Below are 16,106 nucleotides of genomic sequence, written 5' to 3'. Positions count from 1 at the left end.
GGAGTGATACACCGTGGACTTTCCGCAATGGAAAACACCAACAAACTGCAACAAATCCCTCAGTTTTTGTGGGCAAATTTCACTTTTTCTTTGCTAAAACTAGAAGTTACCATAACAGCACTCCCAGGGTTGAAGTGACTCCATTCACTTACATTAGTGAAGGAGTCACAGGAGAATAATGCGATCTTTGGTTGTGCACAAGGAGATACAGTAAAGTCGCCATGTAGCCCAAGCCTTGTATTTCTGTTACAGATGTTTAGTAGAATATTATCCGTATTAATACACTAAAGACTTAACAACCACTTCTTGCCGGCCAGGCATTGGGGTAGATGATGCCATCATCCACCTTCTTCATAGAGCTCTCTCTCACCTGGAGAAACCCGGGAACACTGTGAGAATAATGTTCTTTGATTTCTCCAGTGCGTTCAACACCATTCAGCCAGGGCTACTGAGGGAGAAGCTGAACCTTGGTGGTGTGGACCATCACCTGTCCAACTGGATCCTAGACTACTTGACAAACCGCAGTCAGTATGTGAGAGCCCAGGACTGTGTGTCTGACACTGTGATCTGTAGTACGGGGGCACCTCAAGGTACAGTTCTTGCCCCATTCCTCTTCACACTGTACACTGCTGACTTCAGGCACAACTCATCCAGCTGTTACTTACAGAAGTACTCCGATGACTCTGCTATAGTCGGTCTTATCACTGATGGCGATGATAGGGAATACAGAGACTTAAACCGGGATTTTGTTGAATGGTGCCAGCAGAACCAGCTCAGGATTAATGCTGGGAAGACCAAGGAGATGGTGGTGGACTTTAGTAAACGGAGAGGTGCTCCGACCCCGGTGGAGATCCAAGGAACATGTATTGAGATAGTCAGGACCTATAAGTACCTGGGCGTGCTCCTCAATAATAAACTAGACTGGGCTGATCACCTGGAGGCGCTGCACAGAAAGGGCCACAGCAGACTCTACCTGCTCAGGAGGCTGAGGGCCTTCGGAGTCCGGGGGACACTTCTTAGGGCCTTCTTCAACTCTGTGGTTGCCTCAGCCATCTTTTTCGGTGTGGCCTGCTGGGGAAGCAGTATATCAACCAGGGACAGAAATAGACTTGACAGGCTGATCAGGAGGGCCAGCTCTGTCCTGGGGAGCCCCTTGGACCCAGTACAGGTGGTGGGTGACAGAAGGATACTGTCCGTGGTGACCTCCATGCGGAAGAACAAATCCCACCCCATGTATGGGACCCTGATGGGACTTGGCAGCACTGTAAGCGACCGTCTGCTTCACCCCAAGTGTGAGAAGGAGCTATCGCAGGTCCTTCCTTCCAACCGCGACCAGGCTGTATAATCTACATCAGACCAAACGAAGATCACTCCGCACAGAGAACTAATGATTATGAGGATGACCATGAGGTCTTCCTCTTTCTCTTCTGTTTTTCCTTAGCTGCCATGGACTCCTAGTATATCTTCTCTTCTCAGCTTATCTGTGTCTACGTCTGTAATATATTACTGTGTATTATCCTGTATCTGTATTACTATGCTGCTGTAACACGCTGAAATTTCTCCAAGGTGGGACTATTAAAGGATTATCTTATCTCTTATCTTATCTTATCTGCAGCATATACACCAGGTGTGAACATACCCTACAATAAAATAAACTTTATGCCCTGATCACTATGTGCATTACACCGAGCGATCATGGCTGCACACAGGGGCAGACTTTTTGTGTTACTTGCACTTCAGCATGGTTCCCCGGATTACTTTCCTCTCAGAGGAGGAAACCCCTCACCCACCTCGCACTCCCCCTCCTCTATTAATGTGACCTAGCACCACATGGCAACAGAGCCATACCCAGCAGACCAGACACCCCAGCCTCCAGCTCAGGGCTCTGACCTATTATCTGATTTATAGTACGTGCACGCCCACACTGCTCACGTGACCTGTGCTCTCTCTATATGCACACACATATACAGTATATCGCGTATAGCATGTGGCAGGATTGCTTAACATACCGTCATATAGTAAAATACAAACTTACAATGACATTGGATGTATTCTCAATAGAACCACTGCTGACGCCTGCTCTATGGACGAAACCGAACCGTTCCCTGCGCACATAACTCACTTTTAGACCACCTTGCAACTTGTGTCCGTTGTCAATAAAGATAATTGAATAAAAGAAAAAAGAAAAGCATTCCCTGAGCCAGCGGAGAGGAGGGAAAAGACTACAAGTCCCGGCGTCCTCCGCGCTGTGGGTGATTTCCTCCAGAGACTGACCAATCCTACCAAGGAGGAGAGATTAACAAAAGCAAATTGTCAGTGACATCAGAAGAGACTAGGAGGGTGAGAGGGAGAGAAGAGAGCAAAGAAAACGAGATATCCATTGAAAGCTGGAGGAGTTGGCTGGGGCTGTTGCACACTGCGAGCTGTTTTTTTGGGGGGTGGCAGTTTGGGATTTGAGGTGAGGGGCTGCTTCTTCGGGTTGGTATGCTGCTGGGTCGATGTGAAGATATGATCTGAGAGTCACCCTTGAGGACGGTTTGGAGAGCTTGGATGTGCCTGGGCTGGACACCTGACCCTCCCTGGGATTGCACCCCAACTTTTACAAGATCCTTTCCAAGGAGACCCCCTCTTTAAAGCTCCTACAGATCAAAGGGTGACCCTCTCCTGCCTTGACCAGCACATTCCCTGGATCCCCCATATTCTGTGGACCACCCACCCCCCTGGACTGCTTCAGCCTGTTTCTACCCCCTACCCCCACTCATGGATACTGCATCTACATCAACTTTTGATTCAGAGGTAAGTCGATTTTATTTGGCTGACAGACATCAGTGTAGCCCCTCTCTCCCTCCTTAGCACCCCCTGTGTGTACCCCAAGGCTCCCCCTCACCCAGCTCCTCCATACTGGCAGTGTCTGTGTACTTGTGCTGTCTAATAGATCAGTCCTATTACTCTCACTCCCTGACCCATCTCTCATTACAACTTACGCCATCTTGTCCTTGCAACAAAAAAAGTATTTCTGTGGCCCCTCAGAGGAGCCCCCCCATGTGCCTGCCTGTGCCCCTGGCAGCCCCCCATATTCCTATAGGACATTTCTAGCTATTTTTATTGTCTGTTGGCTGGATTGTGCTCTCCAGGTATCTGAGCCTGGCAGTGTGATCACCAGAAATCACCATCTTGAATGCACTCCACAGTCAGGACTATGAGGCGTGACCAGGCTCACATTTTGGGGTACAGGGGACATCTCCTTGGTCAGTACCCCCCTGATTAAGTGTATTGATCTGAATAAAGTGAGGGTGTGTTAGATATTGTGGGCATGGTGGAAGATTGGGGGAGGGGATGGTGGAGGTGAAGCAGCTCTATGCAAGCAGGCGATCACCCCAGATCTGTGATCATGACTCCACTCTTATGAGGGTCCTTTTGTACCCCTTCCTCAAATAGATTGTTTTTACTTTACTTGACTTAAATCTTTTCCTACCCAGACAGTAAAGTCCTGCACTGTGCAGTTCTTAACACAGCAGCTGCCAATCTGCCAGCCATGTAATCCTCGATTATAATGTCGACTGATCCCCTCTATACCTCAATATAGACAATATGTGGGTGCTGTTGAAGTGGATGCTTATGAGGAGGACCCCACCTTACACCCCTCATGGTCTGTTGCCCCCCCCCAATCGAAGTTATGACCAGGATGTCACTCCAAAGTGTTCATAGAGGAGGAAAAAGGGGGGATGATTGACTATAAATTCTGAATTGAAAAGTGTGAGCCCCCTTATTAAAGTGCAGCTCGCCCCCCTAGAAACGTGCCTGATTATAGAGAAATGCAGGGAGATCAGGGTAGCAAGATAATCTAGACTACACCCACTCCCTCTAGTATTCCCTTTCTGCTTTGTTTGTGGGTAGTATTAAGGGGGTTGGGGGTCCTTGTCCTTGGGGTGCTGACATTTGATAGGGGTTCGTCCATCTGGGTCACAAAGCAGAGGGATGGTGTATTTGCAGGAAGTGGGGGGTCCTCCTTCCCCACCAACCTCTCTCCCCTCTTTTACCTTAGCTTTAGGTTATTTAGCAGCTATATCCTTACCAGGAATACAACGTATTGTACATTTGTATGTGATATAAGAGCCCCACAACGTGTTAGTGGCCATGGAGGTGGGGGAGGGGGGCAGCTCCTGCTGTGAGCATTTTTTTTTATTTTTATTCCTAATCGGTCTGACTAGTCCTTGTAGAGCCCCTCACTCCTTTATAGGACAAGGGTCAGCCCTATAAAGCCACTTTTCCCCCTTTCCTAGCTACAATCAAACATTAAAATGGTTATTGTGTGTCTGGACAGCAGCCAGGAGGAGGAGTTGCTGGTTACATTGTATCACTGAGGCTCCCAGTCTACAGGGCAGGGGGGGGGGGTGTTAATAAGAAGCCTTCAGAATTTGTATGCTTATAGACTGGGACACTGAGCTTTTAGGATAGTGCTAGAGATTGATCTGCACAGAACCCTGTCACTTGTGATTAGTTACATAGTTTCCAGGGTTGTTGTTACATTGTATCTAAATGTTATTGTTACATTGTAACTCAAGGTTCTTAAGGTGGAGCAGATCACTTGTCCCCATGTACTGGTATCTGTTTCTGCAGAGTCAGTGATGATCTCCTGGTTATCTCTTTGCCTAGTCTCAGCATATGCCTCAGAACCAGAGGGGTTTTAAGGGTTAACTGTCAGTCACAGCCATGCTCCTCCCTTGGGCTCTCCTTCAATCTCCTCCTATAGTGTGTCATTAGGGCTAGGGATGTCCCTTAAGGCTGCAGTTCCACTGTTCGCCATATAACCTCCCCCCCAGCACCTGAGCCTGCAACATGTCCCCTCTGATCAGAACCCTTTTGATGCCAGTTTAGTATGGCAGTGCGAAGGTTAACGGTGACTAGGCCTTTCTGTTGCCCGTCCTGTCTCTTATATGTATTCATACACTTGTATTACAGTAATTCATCAGTTTATAAATCACTGGTCATAGTATAGATTTCCCTGAAGGATTGGTGTGTGTGTGTGTGTGTGTGTGTGTGTGTGTGTGTGTGCAGGGGGGGGGGGGTATTAGAGCCGGTAAAACAGCGGATTTTCAGTATGATAATGTGATTGCGGCAATTATATTGCACATTAGGCTTTTGTATTCAAGGTCAGCATGTTTACCATTCTTAAAGTGACCACATCCCTTGTCAGGTGTTGGAATGATAATGGCCATCAATATTGATAATTGTCATTGCCCTTAATAATACTGGACCTAACCATTTGGGGACAATAATGTTTATAAGATTCCTTTTAAAGGTTCCCCTGTTATGGGATATTAACCTGTAAGCCAGATGGGTAATTGGTGTTCTGATAAACCATAACAGTGTATATCATTTTTTTTCTGACTATCTGTAGCTACAGTAGTCAGTGCTCCTGTTGTATATGTACAGTCCTGTCCAGGCTACGTGGATGGGGCTTCTATACCAGACATATTGTCCAGATGGTGTAGATCGCAAAGGAATCCCGGTCTGGCAAGGTCTCCGCCAGTGTCTGGAGCACAGAAGGCTAGCCCAGTGCCACATGTTAGGAGGAAAACCTTTTAATGTGTGTTTTATGTTTGTTTTTTGACCACTGTCCCTCCAGGATAACAAGTGTATTACCTTATAGGCATTTGTGACTGTTACATTTGTATGCACCTAACTACATATGCTGTGTCTGTGCTGTACACATGTATTAAAAGCTGTATATATGTATGTGTATATATCTGTATATGAAAACTATGTTCATTGTATATGTATAGAAACTGTATATGTGCTGTATGCTTCTGGATTGTATAGAAACTGTACATATCCTGTATACGTATGGCTGTGTATTACAAACTGCGTTGTATGCGTATGGATGTGTATTAGAAACTGTATTTGTGCTGTATGTACCTGTATGTGTATAGAAACTGTGCTGTATACATGTGTATATGTTCATGTATTTTTGGAAAATGTATGTATGTGTATACACTGTATACGATGTGTGATTAGTATGTATGAGTGTGTATAATGTCTTTAGGCACGAACAGCGTTTAACCCTTGTGGTGTCCCTGGTAATGAAGCAAGCTCTTATTGTATGGTGTGTGACAATGATACCATTCTTGTAGACCTCCACTAAGTCTATGCACACCCAGATACAGTCTGAGTACCAATAAATACCACTCTATAAGGGGAGGGGATGCTGATGGATGTGAAAAAACTGTAAAGAATTTAATTTAATTGACATTATAGTGTTCTCTGTAGGTCATAGTTGGAAGGTTCTTTAGATAAAGGTTCAGTTTCCATATTGTGGTTGGGATAGCACTATTATGATGAGATCTAGTGCGGGCCAAAATGCCATAGGTGGTCTTGATGCACTTAACCTTATACTGTGCAGCTGATTGTGATCTATTGTCCCCTGGTTTCAGCCATTTTAGCCTGGGAGAGGCAGACTGTAGTATGTCACTGCTATATCTCACGTAAACCCAGTGCTGAGAACCTCCTGGAACATTGACAGCCCTATATGTGACGGCTAGGAGGCACTCTGCTTGTAGTACTGCTCTACACTCAGCGCTTCTTAGATATGGGGGACAGTCAAGGGTTTCTCTGTTTCTTGGTCCATTGTGTGTGCAGTATATACATTTTATACTGGCTGCATATGTGAAGAGTCTATATGTAAAGATGCCTATAGACCTGTCATCTATATCTAGACCTGTCAACTTCCCCATAAATATGTTTGTCTGGCTCAGTTGAATATCTGTTATTTCTATGGGAGAAAGGGGAAGGGGGGTGGGGGGTTCTGGGATAAGTGGCTGCCCAGTATATCTGGATCTGCTTATCCTAGGGAAACAAAAGGATCAGACAGGTTGAAATCCAACCTGTCCAGCCATCTTCCCCCTAATGTTTCGGTTGGGTTGTCTCTAGTAATCCTGTTGGGATCTGCAGAGATAAATCTCCTGTATCTTGCCAGCGTGATAATAGAGATCAGATATCATCCTCTTTCTTGTCTTGATATGAGTCTTGCTGCCCTCTATAGTCATATATCATGTGTATAGTTATGTACTCCCTCTTGTTCATGCCACCATTTTGTTGAAGCCTTTGCTTTGCCTAAGGGCAGTTAGTTAGATGGCAACTTCCTTTACTGGAGACCTGTTCATCTTGTCACTTTGTACTGGGCAGATGAAAAACCAGTAAACCCTCCATTACCCTGCAAATAGATCTGTTGGTCAGCTACAAGATGGAGGTTATAGTCATAGCTGTGTCCCTTCAGCGTTAAATTACCCCAGAGCATAATATAATTTGGGGTAGAAATCAGATTGTCCTGTTGCTAAAAGACACATTTTTGTTCTGTCTGTATCTGGGAAAGCTGGGTGGCAACTGTTACAGTAGCTTCAGATGAGAATTAGCTTTATAGAAAAGGAAACCGCAATAATGTAACGTTGAAGCCATGAGATACTTGTGTGCTGGTCATGAACAGGTGTGGGTGTTGTAACAAAGGGTTAAGTATTGGCCTGCTTGCAGATTCAGCATTTCCCTTCTGCAGCAGTTCTGCCTTTGTCCACCAGGGGGTCTGGTGTTCACAAGTGAGCCTTGTCATTGTGTTTTCATTAGTTGTGTTAATAGGCTCACTGCTGTATACATATTATTGAACGTATATGTTAATAAGGGTGCGGCCTTTGTATGCATAAAGTATGTGGACGCCAGAATTTGGCACGATATGTTCTGTGTCACGTTTGTATTATATTGTCTGAGCATTTTAGAAATTATGAGTTGGATACTTTCAGGGGTGAAGCTATAGGGAATTCAGTGGTAGCTGTCTCTACAAGCCCCTGGACCCTGAGGCACCTCTGACAATATATCTCTATTCTAAAGGGCACAAGATAGATAGGGGCCCCATTTCTGATTTTGCAGGAGCTTCAAGTTGCACCTCAAAATATTGTAACGTTGGATTTCAGAAGCTCCCCCATGAGGTTTCTTCTGGTATTGCATGTATTTATCATACGGGGATACGGAGGTGTGTAGTTCAAGGGCCACATTGTCCGTCTGTACTCCTTGAAGGGGTCATAGTATACATAACATCCTATTACAACAGACTGAGTGAGGTTTTGTGTTCTGCTGTAGATTCGTTGTGGGGGGTTGTGCTCTGCTTCATTTCCCCATGCAAGCAGGTGACCGTTCATTGCTGGAGTTCACGTAACAATTAAGCATCTGACAGCAACTTGTCTGTTTCCTAAGACAACCAGCAAAATTTTGAAAGCTGCTCTGGATGTGAATGGAGCAAACAGTAAAGCAAAGTTCCTTTAACTGGTTGAGTGACACTGATATCTAGTATGACCTAACATGATTTGAGTATGTTCCACCGACTGCAGACTGCGTGTTAGGCCGGGTAGATTAAACATATGGCTGACTATTGACATGACACGTAGATGTTTACAAGGTAAAAATCAAAAAGAAAATCTATAGATGCAATTTTTCATTATATTTTAGGATGGCACACCAAACTACAGACGGAGGAGGACTGTGGAGGATTTCAATAAGTTCTGTACGTTTGTGCTGGCATATGCAGGATACATACCGTACCCAGAAGAGGTAAGTTGTCATATATTGCTGTATAGGGTTTTACGTTATAAACAGCCTATAAACAGATATGGGGCAGTTTCTTTTTGTTGGGGGCTCAGATGCATATCCATTTTGGGCAACCCCTTTAAGTAGCTGCAGCGCTAAAATGATTTGCAATGCACTTTTTTGGGTAAATAATAGGAATGATGTATCCCAGCCATGAAGTCAATGTGTCTGATGTTCCGAGAGAATATAAAATGCCATGTGTGCTGTTTTCACCAAGCCCTACAATGGGTGCCATTTCCATGGGGCTACAGCGCTGGTTTTGTAGTGTGCTCCTCCTGATCAGAGCTTCTGCAGGCCTCCTGAGCGGAGGGGCTGCGGGAGAGCGGTGAAGCCGTCTCAAATTGCATCATAAATTAACAAGCACACGGCTATAAGAGAAGAGAAGAAAAAATGTGCGGTTCAACAGACTTATTGGTTTTTCTGGCAAACTTTGCATTGGCGCAACTGAATGTAATCATTGAATGTGGGAATGATCCCAGCGGGAATGCGCAGGCAGAGGCTGGTAAGAGAATTTGTTTTAGGAAAAGAACCTTGTCCGATTTACATGGGGTTGGGAGGAACAATAAAATCCCACTTTTTTCTTTTTCTTGATATAGTCTTTTGGCATGTTAAGTAAATTAATTTAACTGTTGGTGTGCCATGGTAATAGCCATGTTCCCTACATCAACACCCCCCAACACACACACACAGTTTAATAAGTGCCCTCTCAAGCAGCCCCCACATAATGCCCCCTGTACCTGCAACAGTGGGTCAGCACCCAAAATGTGGGACTTTCTTGCTCGATCTGTGCTGGTTGAGAGGGTCCCCCACTATCATAGGGCCCAGTGCTGATACATCATGTGCCCCTATAGTTATGGCGTCCCTGACACCAGTGACATCTCACAGGTTCCAGGGGCCCACAGACTATTCAAAATGGCGGCCACCACTCAGGCTGCAGCTATAGATTACAGTGTATAACTGTTCCTAAAATAACATAAGCGTTGACAATTTTTTTTTTTTTTTGTTTTTCTTTTTTTGTCGTCTCCTTAGGAGTCCCCTCTTAGAGCCGGCTCTAGCCCTCCAAATAGCACAGGAAGCACCGTAGACAGCGACAGCTGGGATTCCAGATTTCAGGATGTCTCTTCTACCGGGGGTTTGCCGATCAAAAAGCGAAGAAGCTTTGGGGAGCTGAAACATGATCGCTCCTATCCCTCCATGTTGAAGCGCTCCAAGCTCAGTAGTTTCCTTTTGGATCGCAAGAAACTGGACAAAATAAAGAAAAAGAAAAAGTTGAAGAAAAGAGAGCAGCAGGTCGTGAAGGAGGAAGAATACATGAAAGCAATTATAAAAATCGAGCCAGAGGACTCATCGCCTGAGGAGATCCTGCCCCCTCCTGTCCTAGACCATGCACTGGATCTTAAAATGTCTCCAAAACACGAGACCCCAGAGTCGGTATTTGAGAGCTGTAATAACAGTATGGACAGTGCCTCCGTCACAATGACCTCTGACGACACAGAGGAAATAAAGACTGAGTACTCGGAGGTGAACCTGGGCAAACGAACAGTCATACGGCAGGGAAAGCAGGTTGTGTTCCGGGATGAAGACAGCACAGGGAATGACGAAGACATCATGGTGGATTCAGGTAAGATCTTGGGTGGCATAGACCTTAACCGCTCAATAACACACACTATACTCTGTTTTCTACCCCTACATAGACTTGACTGGCTTGTCGGCCATTCTGATTGTTATATCAATTGTAAGATGCAGTATATTCCATAAAGTATTGCTAGTATTCCTTGTCCTGTACTTAGCTGCTTGTGTCACAAAATGGCTGCCCACATTGGCCCTTCTCTTATCTATGTACAGGCAAAATTGGAAAGGATTACTCGTGTCAACCATTTTTTTCATCAGTGTAGGTTAGACATTACAAGAATTGGATAGGTTGCTTTTGACATTTGCTTCCCCTGTTATTTGCAGTAGTTTTTTGGGCCACTGGATAGGTATACTAATATCATTTAATGGATTTAGAATATTTGCAATGGAGCCATTACGTTCTACTGGATTCTTTGTATTATGCACCATAGCGGCGCCCATCAGAACCAATTGATTTGCGCTCAGTCAATGTTTCTAGCATTTTGCTTCACCATTTGGTGCTAGTAATACAAGCTGCTGCTCCGGATTATCACAATTTCTGGATTGAAGGAATTATTTTGCCTTGAAATTAAGCCAGATGAATAAATTTGCTTAATAATGTGTTCCTGCTGGTGAAATAATTCCCTTGGCCTGGTATCTAAAACTTCAGCGTTTACTTGTTGGCCTCTATTCTGTCTCTATGATGTAGATGGATATTGTTAGAAAACAGTGCCTGTAAACAAAATGGTTGCCTGTCCTGTGGCCTTCAAGAAATTCAGCAATGGGTCTTGCCAAACTAGACTGTCTGGGATTGACCCTTATAATAAAATGGCAGTTTTCACGGCTGTTTGTGACTTCTTCTCAGCTGCTTTACATCAAACTTTTGCCTCAGCGCAGGTGGCCATTTTGTTTTGCGTATCGCGGTACAGTTTTTTTGTTACAAAAAATCTGCCTTCTAGAGAATTTTTGGATTCTCCAATGTTGGCCGACAGGGATTATTTTGCTAGTATAAGCATAGTTTTTGGACACAGGTCACCTGACTGGACAAGTGCCCAAGGCCAAGTGGCCATTTAAAAAATTTGCGATTCTACTGGTGAAATAATAGTGCTTAATCCAACTTTCTTTAATCTGGAATTTATTAGGGATTTTGGGGTAGTAGAGCACAGCCCTGTTCAGTGACTACAGTCGCAGGTCCTAATGAAGTCTTTGTCTCCTGTCGCTTGGCCCTTTACCCTCCTCCTTTATCTCTGAACCACCCAGCATGTGAATGAAGTCCCCAGGAATTTCCTAATCCCTCATTTTGCTCCTCGCCAGCAACGTCTTGTGTTGCTTTAATTAAAATGGAGCCCATTTTGGATAAGAATCTGCACGTTGTTCCAGCGCGGCGTCGCTTCTCGCAATCAGCCGACCATTATTATTCAGATTATATTTTTTTTTTTTAATTCCTTCCCTGTTAAAATACAATAATCATCGACACCTCAATAGGCTGCGGCGTAAGCTTTCCGCGGATTGTGGAATTTAATTACGTTGATGGATTGGGATTTATGTTGCGTTCATGCTTCATCGTGTCACTGGCATCAGTGGGAGGCATAATTCTTAAAGGAGACCATATTTTACTCGGTGACTACGGGTTCTTGTTGTAGCCGGGGGAGGGTGTTGTGTCCTGTTTTGGAGGTGTCCTAGTAGCAATGACATGACTTGAGCTGTTTTGGTGCCCCTTTCCAATTTTCACCGTCTTTAGGCTATTGCTCTCTGTTATCAACCATGTTCTACGCCATGTTTGATATCTATCTAACTGTTGTACTCTCTCTTGCAGATGATGAATCCTGGCATCTTGTCACCTGTTTCTGCATGAAGCCATTTGCTGGCCGGCCGATGATCGAGTGTAATGAATGCAATACCTGGATTCACCTGTCCTGTGCCAAAATCCGCAAGTCTAATGTTCCAGAAATTTACGTTTGCCAAAAGTGCCGAGACACCAAATTCGACATCCGACGATCAAACCGCTCACGTATGGGCTGTAGGAAGCTGTTCTTGGACTGAGCGAAAAAAAGACGCTAACTGTTGAATAGCCAATGTGTGCACAGGGACATAACAAAAGCACACAGGACTACACCACTGCGCAGATAAAACCAATATATCGTTTCAGTGAACATTGTTTGTTTTCTATGGGCAGGCACATTTACAGACTAGCATTTTTTTTTTTTGTATTTTTTTTTCCTTTTTGTGCCCAGTCAGGGGCTATTTGTCAGTCATATTTGCCTGCATGAAATATGGCCGCAGAGAAGTTATGATTTTGTTATGCAGATTTCCCATGAACACCTGGCAGCACTGGGGTTAAAGGTCTATGTAGCATCGTTACCCTAAAAATTCCCTGATAGACCAAAACAATAAAAAATGAAAGTTTATCTAAATACTGCTGTTATGAATACTGGCTTGGTATGAAGACGAGGTGAAAACAATTTCAAGTGTCTTGTTTTTTTAGGTTTCTTTTCTTTTTGTCCTAAAAATTCGCACACGACAGATGGTTGTAAATAAATAGAAAAATATTAAAAAACTTCAATAAATGTTATATTTTGTAATAGGCGGTCAGTTACATTTACTGAGTTGTAGATTATAAACCTGCTTTGAAATGTGTTTGGGGGGAAAAAATTGGTTTAAAAAATTAATAGAAAAAAAAATACCAAAAAATTACCTCCTGGGGCTGTGTTCACATCTGCGTTGGATTCTTTCCTGGGTAACTGGCACCATGACCGAATCTGATGACCCCCGTTATAAGTCATTGGGGTCAGTTGGGCACGGTTCATGTCTGCCATGCTTCTATAACAGAGCATGGGATTCGCAACGGAGATGTTGGCATATGTTTACACATTGTGGATACACTGCAGATTTTCTGTTGTAGAATCAACCATATCTGGGATAAATCTGCAATATAAATGTACCATTTTGAGGCAGAATTTTTTTGTGTAAGGGAGCCTTCACATGGAGTTTCTGCTCTGCTCATTCAGACACGTATCAAAGTGCCCAGTGTAAAACACAATCCCATAGACTTTAATGTGTGCCGGTCTTACGCGCGCTACACAGTGAAAAAAAACAGGTTTAAAAGCCTCCCACTTTGATACGTGTTTACGTGTCTGAATGAGCGGAGCGTAAACTCTGTGTGAAGACTCCCTAACAGGAAAATACCCTGAATGTGTTGTTTTATCTACCTCAGTCCATTATATTTCAGTCACAGAACAAGGTCATAAGACAAGCAGAAGGTTTGGGGAGGGGGGTCAAATGATGAATAGTGCCACTTTAAATCTGTTTTTCTCCATTTTTTTTTTCTTTTTCCTCTCAATATGGTACGAGGGAACATGTAGATGCTCCACTGTGCCACCAATGAAAAAAATCCAGTGCTAAAAATAAGAAGGGGGTCGGGGGGATGTTGTGGTCACTTGTAAAGACTGACACGGAAACGCCTATAATAATTGAAATAATGATATAAAATGAAAATCTACAATTTTAAGGGATAATCTAATGATAGCTGTACACAGCGGCCATTTTGTTTGCGAGACCTATGTGATATAATATCTGGGATGTGACAACAAAATGGCCGCCATCTAAAGCAATAGGGAACCATTGTATAAGTCTCTGAATCCTAGAAGTGTTACACAGCCCATTCCTGCGTAGTTGGCATGCAACTACAAACCCCAGCACAATGAAGGGGACCTAGTATGATTTTCATCCCATATCTCCGAAGACCTACCTGGCGTTATACCGTAGGAACTAAACCAGACCACCATCTTTATCAGGACGTGGAATTGTACAATGTATATTTAATTGGCGGAACCGATGACATCTTTAAATTTGTCACAAATAGTGTTAGTAGTAGCAACCGCCAAGATTACAGCTAGTTGGAAACTATTGGATTGGTGTTTGCTTAATTTTCTCTGGATCGCATTATCGCATATAATATAATTTTTTTTATTTTCTCTCCGTATCCAATGGGGGAATAAATAAGGCAATAAGCAGAACAGATGCACAATTTTAAATTTTTTTTTTTTTTTTTTTTGTTCCACCACTTAAAAGATGTTATGTAAAGACAAAAAATCTAAAATTTAAAATGATAAAATTTAGGCCTCAGCTGGTGGAGAAGATCTTGGGAATCCCTAATCTCTACTTCAATTTTGTTTTTCAGCCGAAACATTTTTTTCCTTCCCAAACCATTTAAGCCCTGTGCTGCCAAGGTATAAGCCACTTTTTTTATTATTATTATTTAAAGTACACTATGACGCCATTTCTTCATCCCCATTATTGTACACATTTCTTACAGACTTGATGCTCTATACTTTTGAAGTACATATTGTGTGTGAAAAATAATTCTGAAAAATTGTTTTTCACCAGAGACCAAACCAAGAGGTTGTGATATATACAGTAATTGTCTAATATTCTACGCACATATCTGTGTATATTGTCCGCCTAATGTGTAGAGATGATAACGTGTCTTAATGTTTTATTTTCTTATAAGGGTACAGAGAGGGCTTATATATCAATCACGTGTTCGTGGAGGCAGTGTCCCTGAATATAGAAATTTAGATGATTATTTTATTTTTTTTTAAATTTAATTGGCATATGAACCATTCACAAATAATCGTAGCCATTCTCAAGATGGTACTAAACTGCCATACTTTATTTGTACAATGGCACTATAAAAAGTTGGCATCTTTGGCACCGTTTTATGGAGTTATTCTTGCTTGTCGAGAGTGCACTGTTTTTTTGTTTTATTTAGTTTTTTTCTACCATGTTCACTTACTGGATATTACTTTCAAAGAACCGGAGCCAAACAATTCACATGCAGTGTACATGGATATGTTTCAAAGTCAGACTAGAAATTGTCAAATTTTTATTTTATTTAAAAAAATGTTTTTCTTTTTGCAGTGCGCTGTTCATGACTTGCTTGTTTCTGTCTTTTAGGGTGTTTGGTCTTGCATTGTTTAAAGTTACTCTCAGTAATATTCCCGATAACTACATTGGAAGTATCTGTATATATAAAAATATATATATATATATATATATCTCATTTTTGTAGATTTTTTTTATTTTTTTTTTTCCTGTTCTAGAAGACTGAGAGAAACATTGAACATGCTTTATAGAGCACAGACCGGAAAACATTATGTGATGTACAAGACTTGTGTATTTGCAAGGACAATGTTTCTGTGAAACTCTGTACATTTGTAAATAAAGATATTGATATTTTAATTTCAATTGGAAAGGTGTTTTTGGCTATTTTTTTTCCTTCATTTTATGTACCGGTACTTATTAGAGATGAGCGAGTAGTATTCGATTGAATACCTCCCCACCATAGGTTTCCGTGTAAGCGGCCGAACACCAAGGGGTTAAGCGCATCGAATATTCGTTATGCCTAGTGCAGGGCCTTAGAGGGTAGAATATGACACAGGCCCTGTACTAGGCATAACCCAGTGCTGGAATATATCTCCTCTGGTACAAAGGGAAAGTGATGTGGTTACCCATAGCAACCTGAGCAAATCTGAGTGATTGCTATTGCAACTGCTCCACCTTTTCTCTGCACAGATTTGGCAAAACCTCCCCCCTCCCTTTCATAGTGACAGTTCTTAGTCTGCCTCAATAGAAGGCATTATCCCATGCGAATATAAACTATAGATTACATGTGCGGTATATAATTTGGATTACAGCTGTAGTCTACCCCTCATTTCTTCCAGTCACAATGACCCTGTCAACCCCCACCCTTGTAACAAAGACTAGATCAACCTCTCTTCTCATTACCGTCCACTCCACAAAATGACTGCTCATGCAAGTCTAATCGGATAGTTGGGCTCTTTGATGCAGTTACCCCTGGAAGC

The 16,106-nt window shown here is 42.9% G+C and overlaps 1 protein-coding gene across 1 annotated transcript; it reads left to right on the top strand.

The window, feature by feature from the left end:
• Window positions 1–2,281: 2,281 nt before the first annotated feature.
• Window positions 2,282–15,464, top strand: PHF13 (PHD finger protein 13). Its single transcript, XM_075279945.1, has 4 exons — window positions 2,282–2,796; window positions 8,494–8,595; window positions 9,661–10,252; window positions 12,059–15,464. Exons 1-4 carry the CDS (start codon window positions 2,761–2,763, stop codon window positions 12,283–12,285), a joined length of 957 nt encoding a protein of 318 aa, XP_075136046.1. The 5' UTR covers window positions 2,282–2,760; the 3' UTR covers window positions 12,286–15,464.
• The last annotated feature ends 642 nt before the right edge of the window (window positions 15,465–16,106 follow it).

The sequence above is a fragment of the Leptodactylus fuscus genome, chromosome 6, assembly GCF_031893055.1.
Source record: "Leptodactylus fuscus isolate aLepFus1 chromosome 6, aLepFus1.hap2, whole genome shotgun sequence".
NCBI classification, from domain to species: Eukaryota; Metazoa; Chordata; class Amphibia; order Anura; family Leptodactylidae; genus Leptodactylus; species Leptodactylus fuscus.
The sequence above is the reverse complement of the archived record's forward strand: the minus strand, read 5'-3'. Positions and strand labels throughout refer to the sequence as shown.